This window comes from Sus scrofa, chromosome 14 (genome assembly GCF_054392235.1).
Source record: "Sus scrofa isolate SSC_HxYL_T2T_F1_AM1 chromosome 14, Sscrofa_HxYL_maternal_Yorkshire_Landrace_v2.0, whole genome shotgun sequence".
Taxonomy (NCBI): Eukaryota; Metazoa; Chordata; class Mammalia; order Artiodactyla; family Suidae; genus Sus; species Sus scrofa.
This window is the reverse complement of record NC_139396.1, coordinates 149,214,730-149,241,612: the sequence shown is the minus strand read 5'-3', so window position 1 is coordinate 149,241,612 and position 26,883 is coordinate 149,214,730. Positions and strand designations below refer to the sequence as shown.

At 35.8% G+C, this 26,883-nt stretch overlaps 1 protein-coding gene across 5 annotated transcripts in view; it reads right to left on the bottom strand.

Annotated features, from left to right (window-relative positions):
• The window catches only part of CCDC172 (coiled-coil domain containing 172), an 89,187-nt gene extending 65,595 nt beyond the window's left edge, over positions 1-23,592 (bottom strand). For 2 of the 5 annotated variants that reach the window (XM_084995667.1, XM_084995670.1), the window contains exons 1-4: positions 23,496-23,592; positions 22,936-23,079; positions 22,658-22,743; positions 1,132-1,248 (exon numbers count right to left, since the gene is read on the bottom strand). In XM_084995667.1, the coding sequence (XP_084851793.1) occupies positions 1,132-1,248; positions 22,658-22,743; positions 22,936-23,014 (282 nt within the window). In that variant the 5' untranslated portion in view covers positions 23,015-23,079; positions 23,496-23,592. Of the gene's footprint in view, positions 1-1,131; positions 1,249-22,657; positions 22,744-22,935; positions 23,080-23,236 lie in introns of all 5 variants that reach the window. The other 3 variants (XM_084995668.1, XM_084995671.1, XM_021073407.2) reach the window with 2 other exon arrangements.
• Between the last annotated feature and the right edge of the window lie 3,291 nt (positions 23,593-26,883).

Genomic DNA, 26,883 nt, shown 5'->3' with positions numbered 1-26,883 from the left:
TGACGTGTGTGTGTGTGTGTGTGTGTGTGTGTGTGTGTGTGTGTGTGGAATGGAATACTACTAAGCCATAAAAAAGAACAAAATAATGCCATTTGCAGCATGGATGGAACTCGAGACTCTCATCCTGAGTGAAGGAAGTCAGAAAGAGAAAGACAAGTACCATATGATATCACATATCTGGAATATAATATATGGCACAAAAGAACCTTTCCACAGAAAAGAAACTCATGGACTTGGAGAATAGACTTGTGGTTGCCAAGGGGGAAGGGGAGGGAGTGGGAGGGACTGGTAGCTTTGGGTAAATAGATGCTGAATGTAGCCTTCGGGATGGATTAGCAATGAGATCCTGCTGTATAGCCCTGGGAACTATGTCTAGTCGCTCATGGTGGAACATGATGATGTAAGAAAAAAGAATGTATACATGTATGTGTAACTGGGTCACCATGCTGTACAGTAGAAAAAAACATATATATAAATAAAAGATAAGAAATAAAAGAATTTCCAGAAACTTTAAACAAAGCTAGAACTTAAAACTTTTGACAATGGTAGAACTAAACATTACTGCATTTTCCTACCTTTTCTAAGAAATGTAACTTGTTATAAGCTACATTTGGAAACTGGCCATGTCATTCAAAACCATTTGGTGGTTGATTCTGACTTTAGATACATATTTTTAAATGTATTTTTAATGTAAATTAATTACAAGTCATATTCCTAAACTGGCCCTATCATTTACAGCTACCGAGTCTGTTGGCTTCTGACTTATGACAAAAAGATAAACAAAATCTACCTTTTCACCCACATCCATAAATATGTCTATCTCTGCTTTTCAAAAGCATTAAAACCAAGGTCTTGAAGCCTGAGCAATTCAAACAGTGTTACTGTTTCTTTTATGCTGATTACATCTGCAAATAATTTTATATTGCATCCTGCCAATAAAATTCTTTCAAACTATTCAAACTATATTACTCTACCAACTGATTTAAAATACCACTTAATAATTTTCCATATTTGAACTGGACTACCTGCCAATATGCATACAGATAATTTTCTAAAAGTATACCTAAGTATATTTAAATACTTTTTGACACAGTTAGTGAGATAGACATTTTTAAATGGCTGAAGACTTACAAAGGCTTGAAGGAGCATATTCTTTTCGTTTGTAATTTCACTGCACTGTCTTTTTAAGGCATTTTCATGAGTTTTCAAAAGCTGTAGGAGGAAGGCTTTTTCAGAAAACTGCTGAACCTTTAAAGTTAAAAAAAAAAAAAAAGAAGAAGAAGAAATCCGAATGAAACAATTAAGACAGTTTAGGGTACCTTAGTTAATAGAACAGATCTGTATAGTATACTTTTTTCTACATTAATCTTTAAAATGCAAAATTAGATTTACATTAAATATCTTACTTTATATGCTCTATCTTATACTATTTTATAAGTGTTTCATAATTATAATTTTTACAATCTCTTCCCCCAGTAAGACTATAGACATCTCAAGGGCAGAGAATGTGTTTTGCTTTTTCCTTTCTAATACTCAGCATTATTTTGTAGCTTAGGTACTAATGCTTTTTGATGACACACATTGAAATCTGCTCCAAGACAACCCGTTTTAAAGAACAAGTTTCTATTTTCATCATGTACAAAAAAGATATGGATGAATAAATCACATATACAATATGACTAATAAAATGAGATAAAATCTACAAATCACAAGCAAAAACCCAGTCCTATGACTACAGTTATACCAAATAAAACACAAAGCTGCTAAAGTCCTCAAATGGGGTTTTGAGACCTCATTTTTTATTTTAGCACCTCATTTGGTTCTAACTAGCAGAAGATATAATAAACATTAATATTAGATATGTAACTTATTTCATTTGGGCTGTAAAGAAGAGCATCTCCTGAGACCATGAATATTGAAATGAAAATCAGGAAGCTTTACTATATAAAATCTAAAAATGATGTCAGACTGGCCCTCACATGAAAGCATCACTTCAAGTTTGGGGCTGTTCCCATCTTCAAAGAGAAAAGAAAAAGGAAATAAATTCAACTTAAATTGCAGAAAGGAAGATTTATGTTGGCTATAAGAACTTCCTCAAGGTGAGAGACAAGTTGTGAAATCTCTGTTGCAGAAGATACTTAACAGCAAAGAGTTTAGGAATAGTGTAGTCCAGAGACAAGGGGTTGGCCTAAAAGACAGTTTGAAATGATATGACTAAAAAGCCCTAGAAATACTGGCATTAAAAAAAAAACAGCTGAAGTAAAACAGAAAATATGACCTTAAATTTATATAACATCATAGCACATCTGCCTACATCTTCACTTCGTGCTGATTTCATCAACTCTATTTTAAGAAAGACATCAATAGAGAAAGATTAGAGAGGTACAATTTACATGGCCAAAGGAATTCAGAAAACTTTCAAAACTGGGAGAAGGGAGAATGGAGCAGTTAGTATTTTAATATCTGAGAAGATAAAAATTAGCAAGTACATGTCCTGGGAGTTCCCATCATGGCGCAGTGGGTAACGAATCCGACTAGGAACCATGAGGTTGTGGGTTTCATCCTCGGCCTCACTCAGTGGTTTAAGGATCCGGCATTGCCGTGAGCTGTGGCTGTGGTGGAGGCCGGCGGCTAAAGCTCCAATTAGACCCCTAGCCTGGGAACCTCCACATGCCAGGAGAAGCAGCCTTAGAAAAGGCAAAAAAAAAAAAAAAAAAAAAAAAAGAAAGAAAGTATATGTCCTGATCCATAAAATCATATAGAAATTGGTAATAATGGTGAACAAGAGTATGATCATGAATTCTACCACATTTATTTCACATAAGACAATATTCTGAGCTATTTAGTATATATTATATATAAATGAGAATAAAATGACTTCCAGAGAAGTTAAATACCTTAACAAAGGTTATGTAACTAATTAGGGGAAAACCCAGGACTGAAGTTCAGGTCTTTGACTTTACTGTTTCTAAATCATGATATTAACATGGAAATATTGGAACTATTTCTAAGTAATAAAAAATTACTCTTGAAACTAAAAAGGGATTTCACTTTAGTCTCTGACAGTAAGTTGAAAGTATGAGTTTAAGAGAAAGAAAAATTACCAAAATACTAGGTCCCTTAGAACTCAGTGAGAGGATATTGCTTACAGTATATTCCGAACTCTCAGATTTGCAATATCATGGACAATAACCGTGAATATCTACAAAAATGCTTTGAGATCAAATATCAGGATGGATAAATCCTCATTAATCCAACTAGGTATTTCATGTAGTATGCCTTCCTGAATTCTGATCTTGTTCCTGTCACTGATCTACAGTTGTTGTTGAAAACCAAAAATAGAGAAAATATTATTTATCAAACTAAGGAATTTAAAAATAAGACTTTAAGCGAATTAGTACTCAAAATCAGAAAAGCCTTATATTAAGGACTCAGAAATTAAGGTGTTCTATTTCAGCTACCACTAAGACCTAAAATTATCACTGAAGTCTTGTTTTCTTTCCTAAAAGGGAAAAATAATTATTAAAGAAAGCTATTAGCATTTAGTTTGAATATTTTACCATAACCTGGGAAAAAAATGAAACCTATATACCCTAAATGAAAATCAGACAGCTGTTTAAAAGATTTATAAGAAGGGTATAGCTATAATTTCCCACTTCCCTAAAATTCCATGTAAATTATGCCTTTTGAAGTCTTTTCTACTTTCTTATTTGGTGTACTCTTCACTCTCATTTTCTGTTTTATACTCTCTTTATCTTTTACTCATACATTTTCCCCTTCTAATCAAGACCTAGAAAGTCCCAGAGAATTCATAAATACAGAAATATTACAGTAACATTAATTTTTAAATTTACTTAGGATCTGGGATGAAAACATTCAATGCATAAAGGAATTGGAAAATAGGGGAAAAACAGAAACAGAGAAAGAAACAGGACTCTGGAAAAGCTTAAGTTAGGAAGGTCAAGAAAGAATAGATGCCTACATTACATATAATACGCTGACTTACAAGTTGAGGATTGGAATAAGTTAGGAATGCAGAAATTACATGGGGTTTAATATCATTAGACCTTCTATATTAATGGAATGAATTAGACAAATGCCTTAGGACCCAGCCAGTTCCTCTCTACCAAGTATAAGTTATTAACTCTTCACTACCAAAAAAGCTTTACAAGGCCACCTATTTGCAGACTGTTTCTCAGTGTTCCTTTTGTTCTTGCTGTATTACAAATCATTTCTTGTTATTTTTCACATTCTTTTGTTTGAAAACCAGATCTATTGATGTGTAAATATTCCAAATATAACCCTGATGATATTGACAGGATCACAAGATAAGGTCACTTCACAGAATAAATTACCATCAGAAATTTTATCTCAACTTTCTTTTGTTGCAAAAGTGATGAGTGGGAATCAGAATTGGGAAGTACCAGAAGAGACGCAAAACTGTGATTTAAAAAGATATTTTTCAACTTCTCTGAGTCAGGTTTGAATTGAGGCACTATCTTATACCCATGGTAGTTTGGACATCATGAGAAATAAAAACTTAAGAAACTACTGGCTATATACCTGCTAAATTGCCCAAGGGGCTACAAACAATAAAAAGAAAAGGGTGGACGGTTCAAATTTCTCTTTCTCATCTCTTTCCTTCCTCTGACTACAAATGAAAATATTTGCGTGCAGCCTCAAAGTCATGTTCGAGAATCAAATAGCCAAACTTTGTCAGAAAATACTGCTATTTAGGAAAATTTTCATTTATAACATGACAACACTCTAGTTAATTTTACTTCTCTCAGCAATAAAGATTTTTTTCCCTTTTCCTGTTTTATTCCTCCTGGGATATTTGATTCTTCAACAGAGCTTGTAGTTTTCCCAGTGAGCTGACTTATCTGGTCAACCAGGTCAGTTTTCAGCATAGCCATGATTTGTGACTCTTCACTACTCTTGCTGCTTGGGTGCCTTTAGGTATCTTCTACCAGAAGAACTTGAAAATTGAAAATGAATGAGGACTTTAAATTAATATTTGGATCCAAGTAAGTGAAGTACAAAATACAAGCTACTCTTCGTTGTGGGTGTTATCGCTTAAAATAATTTCAGCACTTAAGAACTGACATTTTGTTCATTAAATACTCTGCCCAATATTAAAATAGGCAATACTACTTAAAAAAATAATGAAAGTTAAATAGAAGATTTCACATTTGTAAGATCATAGAAATTGGGGAAAAAATGTGTTTGTTATGACTATGATAAGAAACATTTAAACACTAGAGCACATCAATGATTATTTTATCAATTGCAGATATTAACTTTTTAAAAATAGATCATTTTTTGTAAAGACATTTCTTAACTATAGATGCGATACTTAAAGAATAACTCACTATGACATGGTAATCCTAGTGTTAGTAAGCAAGGAAGAAGGTTCAGTGTTAGCAAATATTAGTCCTTACAATGGTTTATAGGGCTTTACATGATTGCTCTCCCTTTTTCCCTCTCTGATCTTATAATACAGAATATCTAAAAATAGATACAAATATACAGTTATACGTGTGTGTGTGTGTGTGTGTGTGTGTGTAATGTTTCCAATCAATGCAGAATCATTTTTATTCAAGACATTAAAGAAAAACATGTAAAAGTACTGGAAGAAGACATTCTTTAAACAATGAATTTCAGAAATGAACAAAGGATTAAAAATTCCAGCAACACTAACATTCTAAATTTTGATTAAAAAAACATAAAAAGCCAAGCTACAAATAATAAAATTTGCAACAATGACAAAGAAAGTAGTATCTTTAACATATAAAAAGCTACAACTCAGTGAGAATAAGATAAAAAAAAAAGGATATGATTAGGCAAATCACAAAGTAAAAGTGAAAAATCTGAACAAGTGAAAAACTACAAGTAAATTAAAAAGTTTAAATTAAAACCATAAAAGTTCAAATTAACCAAATTAAAACCATAGATGTCATTTTTTCTTATGTTTGTTAAAAAATTGATAACTTCTACTGTATAAATTGTGAAATTGTGGGAATATAAACTGGAGGTTTTCTGGAGGACAACTTGGAAATTATCAAAAGCTTTTGATAATTTTAATTATCAAAATTGTACAGATGGCCCTTATACAAAACAGGGATTAGGAATGCTGACCCTTGGTGCAGGCAAAAATCTGTGCATAACTTTATAGTTGGTTCTCCAAGTCCACAGTTCTAATCCATATATTCAATCAACTGGGTCATGTAGTATTGTAGAATTTATTGAAAAAAAATCTATACATAAGAGGACCCATGCAGTTCAAACCTGTGCCGTTCAAGGTGAACTATATCTACCCACTGACACAGCAATTTGATTTCTAGGACTTCATCTTAAAAAAAAAAATAAGTGCACAAAGATATATGTAAAAAATTATCATCTCGGTGATATTTATACTAGTACTTATTAACAGTAAATATTTAACAATTGAAAATTAACAAATTTTAAATGATACAGCCATTTAATGAATACTACTTTAACATTAAAAATTGTTCACTGAAAGGAGTCCCCACTGTGGCACAGTGGGTTAAGAACCTGCAGAGGCACAGGCACAGGTTTGATCCCTATTCCAGCACAGAATGTACAAAGGATCTGGCATTGCCACGGCTGTGGTGTAGGTCATAGCTGAGGCTTGGATTCAGTCCCTGGCCCAGGAACTTCCATATGTGACGGGTGTAACCATTAGAAAAAAAAAAACGCTTACTTAGATATATATTTACTCATATATCCAGGGCACAGTAAATGGAAAAAAACTAAATCGATTAAAAGATATATAACTCATTTAAACAATTCTGAAAGAAAACCCATGAAAATAATCTATAACAACTATGCATAACTATATTGCAGAACTATAGGTGTTTATCACTCTGTTTTTGCCCATCATTATTTCAGGAATATTGCAATAAACAGGCATTACTTTTATGAAGAGTTAAAACAATAAAGCTAGTTCAACTCTGCAAAAAAATAAAAACAAACAAACAAAAAACTGCATGTTCAAATGTAATGGCAGAATAATTTCCCGAGAATATAATCCACTCTTCTAGTAGGGACATAAAAGTAAGCACTCTTAATAAAGATTGAGAAGACCAGGAGTTCATAATAAAGAACATTTTAGAGTAATAACCTGATCCATTTTCCTACTGTGATGGTCACGTATCTCTCATTCCTTCCTCTTTTCTGTCTTCACTTGAGAGGAACTGATTAGAATTTTAACCAAGAGAAACTGGACTATATTTAAAGCCACAGAACTAGTTTGAATCAAAGAAGCTGATGTAGGCAGCCTTTCAACTTACCTTGAAATAACAATTCAGGCAATAACAATTCATAAGATCACACAAGCACCAAATGCTATATGAAAAATTCTTCCCAGCGCATCTAGATCATAGGCACAGCTGTAAGTAGCCAGTTCGCCTTTGACCATTTCCATTCACCTTTTCCTTTTTTTTTTTTTTTTTTTTTTTGGTCTTTTTGCCTTTTCTTGGGCCACTCCTGTGGCATATGGAGGTTCCCAGGCTAGGGGTTTATTTAGAGCTGTAGCCACTGGCCTATACCAGAGCCACAGCAATGCAGGATCCGAGCCATGTCTGTGACCCACATCACAGCTCGCAGCAGCGTTGGATCCTTAACCCACTGAGCAAGGCCAGGGATGGAACCCGCAACCTCATAGTTCCTAGTCGGATTTGTTAACCACTGCGCCACAACAGGAACTCCCCATTCACCTTTTCTGAATCTATCTGATGTTCCAAAGTTCAGAGACAATCTAAATCTACCATTCTCAAAATGACTCTCATTCTGCAAAATTTTTCTTCCCCTTTTCCTCAAGTAAAACTCCCATTTCTAGAGATCTGCTGATGCAACTAGATGTTAATCTGATTAGAGAAAGACTAATAAAGCACAAATACTGATAGGCCAAGAACATTTGGTAATGATACTACTTAATCTGAAAGACTCTTGCTGGGGAACTACTCTGAAATAACGTGACTTCTGTGCAATTTGACAACTTAGAAGGCAGCACTTCGCCTTACCTATCACTGCATCTTCCTGTTCTGTCAGGATATAAAACAATGAAATGCTGAGAGTAATGATTTTTCATGTACTGTTTCTAATGGAAGAACTATGAAATATCACAGATGGTTTAAAATATACATTTTCCTCCTCATACAAGAAAACTTGGCAAATGAGCAAGAAAAGATCACACTTCAGTCAAGCATTCCCCAACAACACTAGAAACTGGGTTGGAAATATTCACATCAAATTGTCAAACAGCAGCTTTAGTATTAAGAAGATAGTTAATTCTTCAGGAACTCAAGAAAACAAGAATGGCACAAGGAACAATTTGTATATTGTAACTATTGGCAAAACACTGAGTCTGAAGAGTTCTCCCAGTATAACAACATAAACCCTACAAAAATACTGTAGAAGAAGAGAAAAAGAGAGATCTGAGATAAAGAGTACTGTATATATGCATAATAATTTTACTACAGATTACAAAAAAAAATGTTTTTGCTAATTAACTACTTGATGTCCTCAGGAGGATGCAAAAATATGTCCACTAAAAAACAAGACCAAGCAAGAACACAACAAAAAAGATAAAAATACAAGCCGTGATAAAAAGAAAATTAAAGAAATGTAAAAAAAAAAAGATGGCAAGACAGAATTTAAATTGCAGACAGTATTATATAACAGAACTAACACTTCAAAAGATGGAATTCGTGATGTAAAATATAAAGAACTGTCCAAGGCTGCTGAAAACTAGCAAATACCAAAAGAAAATCAATTCAGAGAAGAGAGAACAAAGATCCAAGCTGTAAGAAATAAGGGTACTTGAAAAATAAACCAGAATACAATAGTTAAGGTTAAAGATGGGAGACTCACCCTTGTTCTAGACAAAACTGAAAAGACGAGTCTGTGCACAAATTTGGAATCATGAAGATAAAAAAAAAGTTTATACAGGAAACCAGGGAGAAAAAAGAAACAAAGTAGGTTTATGCACATATTCTTCCTGAAAAATTACTTGAACGATTATACATATTGATCAAAAGATAAATAAAAAAATAGGAACTCAAGAATGAGGAAGTTGAGGCATTAAGAAATTGCATAGTGAAGAAATCTGGTACAACCTCTTTGGAAAACAGTATGGAGGTATTTTAGAAAACTATACATAAAACTACCAAATGACTTAGGAATCCCACTCTTGGGCATATATCCCGGCAAAACTTTCCTTAAAAAAGACACATGCACCCACATGTTCATTGCAGCTCTATTCACAATAGCCAAGACATGGAAACAACCCAAATGTCCATGGACAGATGACTGGATTAGGAAGATGTGGTATATATACACAATGGAATACTACTCAACCATTAAAAAAGAACAAAATAATGCCATTTGCAGCAACATGGGTGGAACCAGAGACTCTCATCCTGAGTGAAGTAAATCAGAAAGAAAAAGACAAATACCATATGATATCACTGATACCTGGAATCTAACATATGACACAAATAAATCTTTCCACAGAAAAGAAATTCACGGACTTGGAGAACAGACTTGTGGTTGGCAAGGGGGAGGAGGAGAGAGTGGGATGGACTGGGAGCTTGGGGTTAATAGATGCACACTATTGCCTTTGGAATGGATTAGCAATGAAATCCTGCTGTGTAGCACTGGGAACTGTCTAGTCACTCATGATGGAGCATGATAATGTGAGAACAAAGAATGTATATATGTATGTGTAACTGGGTCACCATGCTGTACAGAAGAAAAAATAATAATAATGTATTGCGGAAATAAAAAATTTAAAAAAATATTTCCGGGGAAAAAAAGAATTCTGGTTAATATGATAGTCCCAAAAAATGTGGGAAGGATCCACTTTCTATTCAAAGACAGAGAAATTCTGGATAAAATATAGCTAATTTAAAATATATACCATTTACATAGTTAAGCCAAAAGCAAGAGAGAGCGATCATCACGGTAGAATTCAAGCCAAGTGGGTATCTTTGAGATTGAATATAGGCAACAGGGACTAGAGTTTTTATAATGCCCATATAAGACCCAAAGTCAAGGCCAAAGCCAAGGCCAAAGAGAGCTGAAGTTGGGCTCATCAGATAAGGTTAGGAATAAAGAAGTGTGTAAGCAGACTACTCAAGTGGAGTCACAATAAATAGATCAATATAAAATACATCAAGGGAAATTAAGTGCTGCAAAGAAAAAGAAAGAAGATTAAAAGATAAAGAAAGAGATGGGATGAAGGGATATTTTAGATATGGAGCTAAGGGATGGGGCGGGGTCTTCAACAGCAGCCATTTTCAAACTTGATCTTTCAATTTTTGTCTTTAAGACTTTACAGTCTTGGAGTTCCTGTCGTGGCACAGTGGTTAATGAATCTGACTAGGAACCACGAGGTTGCGGGTTCAATCCCTGGCCCCGCTTAGTGAGTTAAGGATCCAGCGTTGCCGTGAGCTGTGGTGTAAACTGCAGACACGGCTTGGATCCCGCGTTGCTGTGGCTCTGGTGTAGGCCGGTGGCTACAGCTCCGAATAGATCCCTAGCCTGGGAACCTCCATATGCCACAGGAGTGGCCCTAGAAAAGACAAAAAGAAAAAAGAAAAGACTTTACAGTCTTGGAGTTCCTGTCGTGGCTCAGTGGAAAGGAATCCAACATGAGGTTGAGGGTTCGATCCCTGGCCTCACTCAGTGGTTAAGGATCCAGCATTGCTGTGAGCTGTGGTATAGGTCGCAGATGCGGCTTGGATCTGGCATTGCTGTGGCTGTGGCATAGGCCAGCAGCTGTAGCTCTGATTAGACCTCTAGCCTGGGAACCTCCATATGATGTGGGTGTGGCCCTAAAAAGACAAAAGACAAAAAAAGTATAAAAATAAAAAAAAAAAGGAGTTCCCGTCGTGGTGCAGTGGTTAACGAATCCGACTAGGAACCATGAGGTTGCAGGTTCGGTCCCTGCCCTTGCTCAGTGGGTTAACGATCCGGCGTTGCCGTGAGCTGTGGTGTAGGTTGCAGACGCGGCTCGGATCCCGCGTTGCTGTCGCTCTGGCGTAGGCTGGCGGCTACAGCTCCGATTCAACCCCTAGCCTGGGAACCTCCATATGCCACGAGAGCGGCCCAAGAAATAGCAACAACAACAACAACAACAAAAAAAAGACAAAAAGACAAAAAGACAAAAAAAATAAAATAAAATAAAAAAATAAAAAAAATAAAAAAAAAGACTTTATAGTCTTACAAAATTATTGAGGAATTTGATTATTTTTAAGTTATAACTATCTTCAATATCAAACATTAAAACTGAGAAATTATGAAAATATTTAATTCACTTAGTAATGATTAATAAACCCATTGTATGTTAAAATATTTTTATGAAAAGATAACATTTTCTGAAACAAAAAATAGCCAGAAGAGTTGGAGTTACATATTTTGCAAATCTCTTCAAAGTTTGGCTCAATAGAAAATTCTCATATCTGCCTCTTTATTCAATCTTTTGCAATACGTTTCTTGGTTGAAGTAAATGAAGATAATCTGGCCTCACAGAGATGTATAGTTGGAAATGGGAGGAGTGATTAATACCCTTTCTGAAAAATTATTCATGTTCTTTGATATTACACCCAAACTTAACAAGTGGTAGTTCTTTAATGGTCAGTTGCAATGCAGAATTTGAAACCGTTTCAATAAACGAAACATTGGTTTCTATTGTAACAGGATAAAATGTTTGTAACAGAATAAAATGTTTGAAATATGCTTTGAGTGGCTCTTCTACCATGTACAATTTTGTAACATCATGCATTGGTCATTTGCAAAATATTCCTTCACTGAATTATTCATATCCTCCAAATGTTGATATGCTTCATAATACAATATTAAAAAATAACACATTAATATCACCAATAAACTCATGAGAAAAAGGACTGGGAAACTGTCAAACTTACAATGACAAAACTAAGTCTTCCAAAATTCTATTTTTTCTTTGACAGGTTGAATATTATCACTGGCAAAATAATGATGATGTGATGATGATGATGATATTAGTTGTTTGACTTGAAATGTCAGGGTCATTTGGTTCACTTTTGAGAAAATTTTGCCAAATATTCAACTTTAAATAACTAAATTTATCTGTCAATTATTCAAGTAAAAATGGAGTTCCAGAAAAAGAAGAGCTAGGTCACATTGCGACTCAAACAATAATACAAATACTCTCCCTTGTGACAATCCTTTATGTGAACTTCCCATTTCATCATACATAATGTTAAAAACACACACCATGTCAGTTTCAAAATAACATTTTTTACACTTTAACCAAGGACATACAGTGGAAACTGGTGGGTTTTATTTTTTTACTATGAGTGCATAGCAGTGAAGAACACAATGACTACTAGTAATTTGTTGCCAATGCCTTGATTTGTGCTAAGTTGCTAACAGTTTTACTCATCATTGCCCTTGCACTATCAATGTACATATTAGCAAAGTGAAAATGGCAAATAATCACTCTGTATTATTAAGAAGATAACTTGATCTCACAAATCTCCTAAAGGAGTCTTGCAGACAACTAAGGATCACAGATCACACTTTTCTAAAGTGGCAACTGAGCAGAGACATAAGGTAACCAACTATCAAGATTTGCATGGGACTATCCCAGTGTTAGAACTGCAAGTCTCACTTTCAGTAAAATGGCTGGCCACTCTACTGGGAGAGATCTAAAAGAACTGAGTGTGTATAAAACACTACAAGCTGAGGGAAGAAGCATTTGAGGTAGAGGAGACAGCAAGTGCAAAGGCCCTGAGGTCAAAGAATAATTGGTATATTCAAGAACAAAAGAACCCTTTGCAAAGGTACATACCCTAGAAAATCAATTACCCCCAGACAGATGGGCTACTAGAAAGGGCCCAGTGCTACACTCAAAGGATATTTGGTGAACTCTCCTATTTTCATGTTTTAGATAATTTTCCATGACAAATGTGATAAGGCTTTCTCTACAGAATTACATAGAGAAAAGTAAAAGTAATTACACAATTTTTAAAAAATGAGAATGTCAAGATTTTGAGTTTACAGTTATGTTTATATAGTTGAAGTTGCTTGACCACCAACCTTCTAATTAAGGTAGAAAGCTGTTATATAATTTATTTGCCAATTCCTCTTAGTGTGATTTAGAAGTTGTTCAGTGTTTGTCGAGTGACTGAATTGGAGAAGTGAAGAACATAGCTAACTGATTTTCCAAGAAATCACAAATCAAAAGGTAAACTTTTTAAAAGGCATTCTTTTATGCTGTATATTCTTACAAGGCTAGCAAACTAAATGTTAATCTCATGCTTTCTGTATACTGAGCTACAAATTTACTGTCTTAAGGACCATTTGCTCAGTTCCTGGAAAGGAAGCATTTTTTTTTTTTTCTGTTCAAAACATATCTAACGTTTCAGGAAAAACAATTTATTTAGAGTAGTTCTTTTTAAAAAAGGAATAGAGGCACACTAGTAGATTTTACAATTAGAAACAGTGCAGTGAATTTTCCACCCTGCGGATCCAAGCCAGGAAGTGTGCAACTTTTGTGATTTATAAGCACTTACAAATAGAAAATCTATCTGGCATACTGTTACACAGTTTGCTCTAAACTGCTATTACCATGAAATATTTTTCAGAATTTTTTAAAATCATGAAAACAAAGTTGAGAAAAAAGGAATCCAACAAATGCTATATATAATACTTTTACTTCATTTGGAAATATAATAATTTCAGTTCTATTAATATGAAGAGATTACTACTTCTTAGAGAAAAGGCCCCTCCATAAATAATTGCAACCAATTATATAGCCATTAATAAAGCAGCTCATGTTAAGAAAAGATGCGCCAAATGGCCAGTAAGTACCCAAAAAGACATTCACCATTAATCTCATTAGGGAACTGGAAATATAATTCACAATAAGATACCACAAGAACCTACTGTACAGCACAGGAAAATCTACTCAATAGTTTGTAATAACCTATATAGGAAAAAAGAATATTTATATGTATGACTTACTTAGCTGTACATCTGCAACTAATATATAACATTGTAAGTCAACTATATGCCAATAAAATTTAATAAAATAAAAAACAAAACAAACAAAAATAGATACCACCTCTCCCCCGCTAAGATGGCTATAAAACAAACAAAAAAACACCAAAAATCTAAAAAAAAACAAAAACAACCCTATACAACAAAGAAATTCTACTCCTAGACAGAATATCTCAGAGAACTGAAACATATGTTCATTAAAAAGCCTATACACAAATGTTCACAGCACCATTACTCACAACAGCTAAAATGTGAAAACAACCCCATGTCCAGCAAGTGATGAATGAAATGGATAGACAAAAGCGGTACATCCATACAACAGAATGTTATTCAGCCATGAGAAGGAATCAAGTACTGACACATGCTCCAACATGGATGAACCTTAAAAACACGCTAAGTGAAAGAAGACCGTAAAAGGCCATTATTGTGTGATCCCACTTACATGAAATGTCCAGAGACAGAAAGTAGATTAGTGGTGACCTAGAGCTAGTAGGGTTTGAGGGGGGCAGAGGAATGAATAACATGGGTACATGGTTTCCTTCTGAGGTGATGGACATGTTCCGGAATCAGACAGTGATAACTGCGCAGCCTTCTGAGTGGACTAAATGCCATCGCTCTATAATTTTTAAGATGTATCTATTTTTAAGGTAACCTAATAACTATGCCCCCAGCTTAAGAAATAAAGCATTACAGGTACAGCTGAAATGCCCTGAATACCCTTCCCTGATTACATTTACCTTCCACTTCTATCAGAGATAATCACTATGCTGATGTGCTATTTATCATTCCCACGCACGTCATTATACTTTCACTATATATCTATCAAGCCCTCACAAAATGTATTATTGTTCTATGTGTTTTTGAATTGTTATCATACTTATGTACCTTTTACAGGTTGCTTTTTATCACAATATTAAGTTTCTATAATGTATGAGTAATTTTTTACATCATAATTGAGTGGCTTTTTTACAATGACACCTAGCACTTAGAATTCTGAGGTCATACTCCCAAGAATGATAACTAAATCAGTTAAGTGGCTTTGCCTACTTTTTAAATCTATTCAACCAGGTGATTTCTCAAGCCATCCCAAACCATCATTAAGTTCTTATTCAAAATAAGAGAATTTAAAGTACACTTAATAACATGAAAGGCTTTCTAAGGACTCCAATGTAAAACAACTTCTTTTTGATTTAAGGGATAACTTAGAAGGGAAAAGCTTGTATTATATTTCATTATATATGATAAATCATACTAAGATAAAATAATAAACATAATCAATTAATAAAATAAAATATTTCAACCACCTACAGGAACTCTCTACATGGCCATTCCGGTTTTAACCACTAAAACCTCTGTTGTAGATACTGCTGTGTAGTTCCTCCTTTCCCTGGTAACCAGTTAATTACTTTTGTGAAACTTGCACCATCACCAGAGAGCCCATGAATTTGGGAGAAGATGCTACCCCTTCACCACTGTTACTGGTTCAGGGATAGTCAAAAGTCACAATTTGTGAAAATGACATGAAAGAAGGTATCTGACAAGAACAATTTCCCTGCTTTTCAGAGAAAGCTTATGGAAACTTCCATCTCTTTCTCCCTGACTTTGAACAAGAAACCATGTGACTCCAGGAATTGCTAGTAATTATTTAGGGAACATGAAGCCATTCTACCATACTTCTTTACTAATAAAATTCCAATTTTGTTCACAGGAATAATGTATCTAGTCATAAACATTCATTCCCAGATTCCTTTTCCAAGGCTGACCACGTGACAAAAAGTAATCCTTGAGATCCAGACCCAGGTCCTTGGAGGACTTCCCTTCCACCAAAACAATAATAAACCACATGAGAAGAAGCCTTTTGATTTCCATCCTTTTATCTTTTTTCAGCTAGAATTCAGATACTATGACTAGGGATAAAGCATCACTTTTGACTACAAGGGTGAAAGTGACATGCTAAGGATGGTGGAACAGAAAGACAGAATGTGCTTGGGACTTTTAGGATTTCTTTGAGTAGCATTAATAAATGACCCTGGATTGCAAACCTCCAGATTTCCCATTACATGGGAAAAATAAATCCTTACTTGGTAAAGCTACCTTGGCTAGACTTTTGTTTTAAGCAACCTGATGCAATTCCAACTGATAGAACTGCTAAATCCAATACTGGGTTTTCAAATATATATGCCAATTGTTTCCCAATATTGTTTAAGCCATTTTGCACTGAATTTCTGTGACTTGCAATCAAGAGCGCCTTAAACTGATAGAGCCTCCTCTCTAAGGGGTAATACCTCTGATGTGACTCAAAGTCTCTCTAGAACAAAGGCCATGTGCTATTCATCCTTCACTGTTGCCGGACTGAACAGATCTTTAGCAATGAGCAGAACTGCATGGAAAATTCCACAATGAAGGCACTAACCTGACTGCAAAGCTCATCCAACTGGTAAAGCAGAGGAACAAAGACACGAAATATTAACAATAACTTCATTAAACATATGTAACATACTCATCAAAGTAACTGAAACAATAAAGCCAAGAGACTATGTGACTCAAACACAAAGTCTTCAAATGTTTCTATATCCTCATCCTTTCCTTATTCCTTCCTGTTACACTATGGTTGTTAAGAGCAACAACTCTCTAGTTAACCCAATATAGACTCAAAAATTAGATCTATTACTTAGCACTTATGTGACCTCATCAAAGTTATTTAAATTTCTCTGAGTCTTGACCTTCTCAAATGAATAATGGGGAGTTCCCGTCGTGGCGCAGTGGTTAACGAATCTGACTAGGAACCATGAGGTTGCGGGTTCGGTCCCTGCCCTTGCTCAGTGGGTTAACGATCCGGCGTTGCCGTGAGCTGTGGTGTAGGTTGCAGACGCGGCTCGGATCCCGCGTTGCTGTGGCTCTGGTGTAGGCCAGTGGCTACAGCTCCAATTCGACCCCTAGCCTGGGAACCTCCATATGCCACGGGAGCGGCCCAAAGAAATAGCAAAAAAAAAAAAAAGACAAAAAAAAAAATGAATAATGGGAGTAATATTACCAAACTCAAAGGGTCCTTGTTAGAATTAACTGAGATAATGTCTATAAAATGCTTAGCATAAGGCCTAATATATAGCATTTATTAAACGTTATCTGCTTAATTTTTACGACAGAATAGGTATTCCTCTTCTTATCTAAGGCTATCTTACCTTATGCTCTGGATCCCAACCTCCTTCCACCTCCTATCTTTCCACTCTAGTCTTTATCTTCAACCTCTCTCTATAGGCCCCTTCCCACTAATATGCTTAAATACAATAATGATGATATGGGAGATGACAGGATTTGAGGCACAGGTAAAGGAACTGTCCATTCAGCAAAAAATGGCACCTCCTTCATAACAGGATGGAAAGGGGAGAAGGGACTTCATTTAGGCAGGTTTGGAGATCTCTAGGTGGGCAAATAAAAAAAAATTTCTTTCGGATGATTTCTATTTCCTCTTTGAAATAAAAGGCAGTTATCATCTGAAAGTTAAGTAGTTCAGAAAAGAGGATAAAAATACATGAGAAGAGGGACGCTTTACAACAGTCATTGTAGAGAGTGAGAAAGAGAAATGCAGAAGTGTTTCCAGGCAGTGTGGAGGTTGAAGCTGAGGTTGAAGCTAACATTCATGCATATATACTGGATCCAATTTCTCCTGGAAACGCCTGAGTGCTGGCATAGTAGTAAATAACTGGTTCACCTAGAATATGATTATGGAGATCCATGGCTGAAGTACACTGAAGAAATGGGTCACTGAAAATGTGGAGATGAAAAAACTAACAGGCCCGGGTGGTAGCTGAAAGTATACTTAGACAATGACATCAAGATAGCAAGAGTTGAGACAGAACGGATGCCTGGGATCCAGATGCTAAATTCTAACAAGGGGGAGTATCCACTTTGAATGCCAGAAAAGAGGAAGGGGGAAAGTTGGCAGAGTCTGGAATACAGCATTAACTACCACAAGCAGGAAGAGAAATAATTTCCTGGAAGCAGCATTGGAGAGTAAAGAGGACATCCACTGAACCACCAACTATGAAGTATCTTGGGTGTGAAAAAAAAAAAATGATCTTCCACAGAAGAGACTCCAGAGTCAGATATGTATTGACTGCTTGTGGAATTGTACATCTCACCAAGGTGAATGTAAATGGCGTAATATACCTAAACTTCTATGTTACGACTTCTAAAAAATCAGTTGTACATGTTCAAGACAGGAGAGATTTGTAAAGGAATTCCATGTGAAAAAGTCATAGAGGAGTTCCCATCGTGGCTCAGTGGTTAACGAATCTGACTAGGAACCATGAGGTGGCAGGTTCGATCCCTGGCCTCACTCAGTGGATTAAGGATCCGGCGTTGCCGTGAGCTGTGGTGTAGGTCGCAGACGTGGCTTGGATCCCGCGTTGCTCTGACTGCGGCGGAGGCCAGCGGCTACAGCTCCGATTAGACCCCTAGCCTGGGAACCTCCATATGCCGTGGGTGCGGCCCTAGAAAAGACAAAAACAAAACAAAGTCATAGAGACTGAAAGCAACTATATATAACTACTCTCGGCATTCCCATCGTGACGCAGAGGAAATGAATCTGACTAGGAACCATGAGGTTGCAGGTTTGATCCCTGGCCTCACTCAGTAGGTTAAGGATCTGGCATTAGTGTGAGCTGTGGTATAGGTTGCAGACGCAGCTCAGATCTGGTGTTGCTGTGGCTGTGGTGCAGACCAGCAGCAACATCTCCGATTAGACCCCTAGCCTGTGAACCTCCATATGCCTCGGGTGCAGCCCTCAAAAGACAACCCCCCCCCAAAAAAAAACCTACTCTCAAAAGTGTCTTGGCCACAACTAGTAGAACTATAGGTGTGTACTAAATTGTGATAAGCACAATTTTCACTTTATTTTTTCATATTAAATAATTCACATTTCCAGCTGTTTAAACAAATATGAGAGGAAAAATGCCTTCATCTATGTTTTTAAGCAACTTTTAATCAACAATAAAATTAAACTTAAATAGGATATAAACTTTTAAAAAGGAAAAACCTCAATTACAAAACTCTATTTCAATATTATAAATGATAATAATTTGTGATTTTGTTCTTTCCCTAATTAGGTAACAGAGTATTAACGGATATGACTTTGCCTGCTGTTCTGGGAGGATTCCTAACTTTCAGCAACCAAAAAAAGGAATGTATATATTTTGAAGTAAAGGCTACCTTAAGTTACTTGTTTATTTTAGTATCACTTTTCTTTAAAAATTCATGGAATATTATTTCATTAGTGTTATGTTTATGCAATAGGTTAAAACTGGGAGAAGAAAAAAATATAAAACAGCCTCAAATTTTCCTCTGTTAACTTCCTCTTGAGAGAGTATGGCTTTATGTTTGGTTTTATATAATATGTTCATAAAGATTAAATATCCTAATTTTAACTATATGCTATTTTTAATAGAAAAAACTCTTAGATGCTTAAGAGAAATAATAAATATTCTATGAGTCCTTAATTTTGATTTTCTCTGTCTTCGATACTATAAAATCTTTCCTTGATGATCAGAAACTTTAGGTATACTGGTAAGCATTAATACAAAGCTAGGGCATGTTCTCATCTTTTTGTTTTCATATTACCAAACCCAACCAGGCACACCATGCTCTCCAATTCACAAAGTACTCATACTATATAATCTGAGACTTTTGCAACCATATATTTTAAAGGACTCATCGAGCCCTGAAAGGCAAATGCTATCATTCAAGTTCTAATTACATGCTACCTGGGTTTTACAGAACAGAAAAAAAAAAAAAAATGAGTACTATATTTCCTAAATACATTTTTTTGACCATAAGTAACTTCCGAAATAAATGCCCCAAATATTTTCTGAATGTATCACTGTGCAAATAGCTCAAGCACTAGACTATTCAAATTGTGTTCTAGTTTCTATTTATGCTACTTCTACTTGATAAATTGGTCAATAAATGCCAAGCCAAATATTCAAGTAAATATATTTTCATTGTTATTGGCAGACATATAATTAACTCTAAGAATAAAAGAAACAAGAAATCAATTTATGATTACTTGTTCAGTTCTTCCCATTAGTCATTTACATTGTAACTGTGACTCTACTTTTAAAATATTTATATACACATACACACACACACATACTCCATGTTGACTATATCATAAATCAAGTTATTCCAATTGCAAATTAGTACTGTACGAACTGTGAACCTCATGAGTTAATTTTATTAGTAAAACAACAATTGCTTTGCTACCCACATATATGAGCTGATTAAAAAGCAATGCACATTTATGAGCCTATATTAATTATAATTCCAGCATATGTTTCTAAACAATGCTAGGGATTTGCTCTGTCTTCTCTCAAGAATAAACAGTGAATCAACTCTTGCATGCATGTGTATATATCAGCAAATTACATTTCCATTTTCAGCAAAATAGGCTGCTAACCAAGAAAATATTACCAACAGTAAATCTACTTTTTTCAAAGAAGATATTCAAAGAGTAAAATTTTTTTAACATTTGTTATCTGCCAGGTCAAAATCTTCGCCAATCCAGGAAAAATACATCTGTACAAAAACTTACATAAGTAAACTTTAAAAAATATTGCCCTAGACCAGAGGCAAAAGCTTCAGATACACTAGTATATGTGAATTTCACAGAGAAAAAAGTTTAAGATGAGCTCAAAAAAACTGCTTTAATAAAATATGCTGTCATCATTCAATTATTACTTTGATTCCTGTAGTTTGTTTAAAATTATATACCATGGATAAGTCATTTAACCTCTCATTTTCCTGCCTTCAAAAAGGGGATTAATGATGATACCTCATTACAGGATTCCTGGCAGGATTAAAGGAATTAATACAAGTAAAGCATTTAGAACAGTGCCCAGCATACAGTAAGTGCTCAATAAGTGTTAGCTATACATTACCTCATTGCATATGTTTTGCCTATTATACTAGTTTATAGTTTCCAATCCTGAAAGTATCTTAACTCTTTTTAAGGAAAAATTTAAGCTAAATCATAACATTCTTAATGCTTTCTTCATGCCATAAGCTTTCAGTGTTGCTGGTAGCAGCTAGTTTATCTGCTACTCACAGGCAAAATAGGACCTAGGGTTTCACTGAATAATATTTCCAAATTCTATTTTAAAAGACAACACTCTCCATATTATCTCCCTATGAGTACTCATTAATTTATTCAAAACACTAATGTATACTATGTGCTAGGCACTGAATACAGGCTGTAGGAATAAAATTAATGGTTAAAAAAAAAAATTCTAGGAGTTCCCTGGTGGCTCAGTGGGTTAAGGATCTAGTGTTGTCACTGCTGTGGTACAGGTTCAATCCCTGGCCAGGGAATATCCGCATGCTATAGCCATGGCCAAAAAATAAAATAAAAATTAAAAAATCCAAATATATTGCTCACAAGATAATAAGGGATATGAACACAAGTATGTACTGTTTAGTTGTGGTACCCCAAATGCTATGATAAAAAATTTTTCCAAGATGTACAAGGGAGGGCTCATGGTGAAGTTGAAACAAGTCTTGAAAGGAAGAAGAGAAGAAGCCTGCCAGGTGGAGAAAGAATCTATGATTATTTTAAACAAAAAGAGAACAGGAAATTTCTCACAGTGCTAAGTCGATTTGACTTATTTTAGCAAAGAGACTTTCTCAAACAGATTTCCCATTGCACACTGCAGCAGAGTTTATCTTTAGGAGTTGAATAAATATTTTTGTATGACAGTCTGCCCCTACCCATAGTGAGGCCTTTATTGTGACATATTTGGATGATGTTCTTAGTTCCCATTCTCCCAGAGCTCAGAGAGAGCTTCCTAAAGCCACTTTTATCACACCATTCCCTGATCAAAAACCTACAATGGTTTCCTCCTATTTCCAGATATCAGCCCTCTGCTTTGGGAGATTTCTCTCCCAATATGCCTCAGCCATGTCTCCCTTTGGTTCACATTCTCCCCCTGCTTCAAATGCTTTTCACCTACCACTCTCCTAAATCCTACCCACACTTCAAAATCCTCCCTCAAGAAGTCATCTGATTCCTTTGCTTCTATTTCAAATAACAGATCTTTACAAATGCTGCAGCCAAGTGTGAAACGCTAGTGGGAAAATTATCCTTTTGGATGAAAGACATGTCCAAAATGTGGTAGAGAGTTGAAAAACAAAAGGCAGACACTCATCGGAAAGTTACATTCAACTGTTACATCAACACAGCACACTTCTTAAATTATTTATCACTCAAAATTTATATCCCTTACCAACTACTTATTGAATTATTCTTTTCCCAATGGCATTGTGCTCTTCTGAAACGTTAATCATGCTGCAACACAATGAATTCTTTACTTAAACTGGTTTCTTTAGCACAAATTCTTGTTAGGATGGAAGTTCTGGATTCAGAACTTTATTACCAGACAACATGTAACTACACTAACTGGCATGGTAGCACGCTTCCTATTAAAAAAACAATAATAATAATGGAAGGACAATTAGTTAAACAGTAAAGTATCCTCCAAAAGTCGAGTGAAAACACTTTTTCAAGTGATAATGAGCATGCTGTGTATGTTACTACCTTAGATTCCAACTTGATTTTCTCTTCATTCAGCTCCTCTGCCGCTTTCTTAATATTTTCACGACATCTGTTTATCTCCGACCTCACTGTAAAACAAATGCTTAAACATCCATCCATCTTTCTGGAGTCCCCATTTCAGGGCTTGTGATAAGACACCTTGCAGCTGTCTTCCCCTCGACGTGGAAAGCAGACCCCCTGCTCTGTCCGCGGCCTGGGCATTTCTTTCTGCTCCAAGCCCCCAACCCAAGAAGACCCAGGGCCCCAGGCAAACGCCCGACCTTCTCGCAGCAAGCGGCGACTCTCCTCCGCCCGGTGCTCAGAGAAGATGATGTGCTGAAACAAGGACTCCAGACTCATCTCGGGCCGGGCACCCGCCAATCCCTTTTTCACTCTTAAATATTTTATAACCGAGTCTGAGGATCCTGGAAAGAAAGCACAATAAAGGATTATTCCAGGACAATGCCTAGCTGGGCCTCGCGCGACCTGCGCCCTGCCCTCGCCAAGGGCGGGCCCCACGCGGGCTGACGGGAAGCTCCCAGCGCCTCGAAACGTGCTCCCAGCCCCCGGTTCATCTCTTACGAGGGACAAATCCGCTTTTTTCTCCCCGGCGCCCTCGTTTCGCCTGTGACCTGTCTCAAACTGCTACTTCCCGGGACTGAGCGCAGCCCTCCTCCGCCGAGGCCCAGGAGCCTGGACGGGTTTCTTTATTCTGGCGGCAAAAAAAATGGAGGCCCTAAGGCCTCGGCTTCGGAGTGGTCTGGACGGCAGCCCTTTCTGTGGTCCGCCTTTTCCTTTCAGCCCCCTCCCTTTTAGGGAAAAGGTCCTCAAAATACTCCACCTCTTAGCAAAACCTGTACTTGTAATTATACTGTGGGCTGCAGACCTCGCAGAAGCCCGCGGACAGCGCCTCAAGCTGGCCGGAGCAGATGGGAACTGAAACTACGGCGTCCGGTTGGGTCCACTGCGCATTCGCGTCTTTTGCTTTGCTTTGCTTTGCTTTGCTTTGCTTTGCTTTGCTTTGCTTTGCTTTGCTGTGGCCATGTGGTCCTCAAAGGTCTTAGGCCGAGCTTGGAGTTGGGGTGATCTGTCTCCAAGGATCAAACCCAGGATTATAAAGTACAAAGTACCTGTGATTCTAAATATAGACTTTTGCAAAGTCTTATCCTTTGACGATGGGAAAGATTGCTATAAATGTGCAGTGTCTGACATTCGCCTTAATCATTCCTTTGTAATCAGGGCAGATCTTTTTTGTCTGCTTTAAAATTAATCATTGCCTTTTGTAATCAAGCTGCAGTAATATTAACACTACAGTATCTGCGCAATATGTGTCAGAGACCAAAGTGGTTGCTAATTAAAGCTTAAACATGAAAGGCACCTTTGGGACTTTGATATGGGATTTTTTTAAATTAAAAAATAAAATACTTTTAGTTTTAACAGAACAAAATATTAAGAGTATAATAAACATTTGACTTTGTATCTTAATGTTAAATTGACATTGGCTAAACTTTTAAAATGTATTTAGTATTAAGCAAAAAAAAGATAAATATAAATTCTGTCACATCAGTATAATAAACTTAATTAATATTTTATTAATGCTGTAGCATAATCAGTTAGAAATGTTAACCTTTTCAAATTTCCTCTTAAATTTCTGTCAAGCCATGTATACAGAAAACTTAATTTTTAAACTTTATTGTGAAAGAATACATACTGAAAAGTGTAATGAAGTAGAAAAGAATTGCCCATAAATTGCCCGTTCAGAAGCAAATATTAATAACATTTTGATTATTGTTCTTTAAGTAATCTTCCTCACCTTGCATTTTTTTCTTTACAAATATATTGTGATGAAGTAATAATAATTGTTGTTATTTATTGAGTATTTGCCAGATACCAATCCTTTTGAGATGATTTTTACTACAACCTTCATAGAATAATTGAGGAAACAGGCACATATCTTGCCAAAGCTGCATATCTAGTAGGTGGCAGAGCAAGATCTGAAATCAAGAAATCTGAGATCAGAGACCATGAATTTAATTTTGGATTCTGCTCTTTTCCCCTCTTATTACTTCACAAGCATTTTACCATTTCATTGAAAACTCTTCATGAATGCATTTTTATAACTTCATAATCCTCCATCATATGGATGCCTGTGTAAAATTTAGATATATTGAAATAAATTTGACTCTGTTATCTGTTCAAGGATGGAAAACAAAGCTAAAATTGTGGTTGAGCCCTTTTCTTCGAGCACTCGTTTGGAGGCTTATGAACTGTGCCACAGCAGCCATCAAAGGAAAGGGCTTCCAAAGATAAATTATATTACTAATTAATACCACTCCCTTCAGAATTATTTCCTGTGGACGTGCATAGGGAGCACCCTCACAAGGAAGCTGGTTTTCAAAAGCATGCTTCTCTTTAACATTCCAATTTTATTAGTTATACTTGTACTCACATTTATTATTTAACATGATCTTTCTGTACTGAAACTTGGCAGAGTGAAATTTGGGCAGACTTTAAGGAGCCCAGTCACCTCTCTCACACAGGAATATGGAAGAGAAGGCTGCTAGAAATCTGGGAAAGAGGTGTGGGGAAAAATGCCTTCTTCATCTTCTGTAGTCTTCTTCACATCCCAAAATACTTTGGTGCTTTTAAATCCCAAGTTTGAGTTTTCGTAGAAGTACCACAATTGTAGGCATTAGAAGGGTTTTATTAATTTTATTTATTGAAGCAAACATGATTATGCAAGCTCATAATTCAAATTTTATGTGTTTCATAATTATGAGTAAAAGTAACATAGTAAGATATTAAAATATTCCTATCATATATCTAGCTTTATTCATACATTTCCCATAGAGTTAAGATTTTTTTATTGTGGATATACATGCTGATTCCATTCTATAATGTTCAGAGCAAGAGTAGCATTACCTAAATTTATGCCAAATAAAAATGGTATATGACATGGTAAAACTAGGGCATTCTATTTTCTGAAAATGTATCTTACAAGTCTAAAAAAAGAGAAACGATTCATTCAACAACTGTTTAATGAGTCTCTGTTATTCATTCAACAAATATTATTGAGCATCTCCTATGTGCCATATTAGAGAAACAACAACAGGATTTAATAAAAACAGAACTACATAAAAAGTATTTTCCTTCCCCCAGATATTTCAAACCTCAGTGGAGAATTATTATATTTTTCAGTATTTTGGCAGCAGTATAAACAACTGCTTTCAGATGTTTCAACAGATGTTCTTTAGAAAGAAAGCCAATTATTTGCATTATGATACCCACATATGATTCTCAGATTTAAACTTTCCATCTGTACATGTTTCATTGAATTGCATACCTATGGAATATAAAAGTTGAGATCACTCACTGTCTCTCAACTTCAGATTTTTGTTCATAATAACACTAGCACCTGGGTTATTGAGCCATTGATAATTGCTTTGCTAGAAGGCCTTATATAAGTCTATATTGCTCTTGTGATTTAAAATGCATTTCCTTTCCTTTCTTAGATTGATGACTTCCCTAAGTCCTAAACCAGGCTTGCAAATACCCACTAGCCCAGGGCATATATATTGCAATGAAAAGAAGAAAAGTAATTCATTTCTTTTATGATTTTCTTAGGGCATCTGCCAACAAAGAAAAAAAATGTGGGTTCAACCAAGTTTAACAACCATTTATTGAGTATCTACTAAGTGTAAAATCTGGTTAGGTACTACGGGTGATACAAAATTGAAAGATACAGGCTGTGCCCTCCTGTAGGTCATAATCTGTCGAATGGGACGTAGTTGCACAAGTAACCCTTAGTGGGCAGTGTACCAGAGCTTCACGCTGGTGCTAGGGAAATATGGCAGAAAAAGATAAGTCTGAGGTAGGTGATCTGGGAAGACTTTTCAGTGGAGGAGAAAATATGAGTTGGATTTTAAAGGAGGGTGGGACTTCAACAGATAGCAAGGAAGGAAGGAAAGAAGCAGAAAGGTGGTGGAGGACCGCGTAATGTTTGGTTAGCTGGTAAGCGGCATGTCAGAGTTGCTTTATACAGTCAACCGGCAATGGGTTAGAAGCACTAGAAAGAAAGAAACTACTGTGTGCCAACCATTATATGAGACCTTGACATATTTTCATTCTTTTAATCAATCCAGCAATCCAGCGAGATCAGTTCTTTTACTATTTCCACACTACAATTGGAGAACCGAGGCAGAGAGAGCTCAGTAACTTGTCCTAGGTCA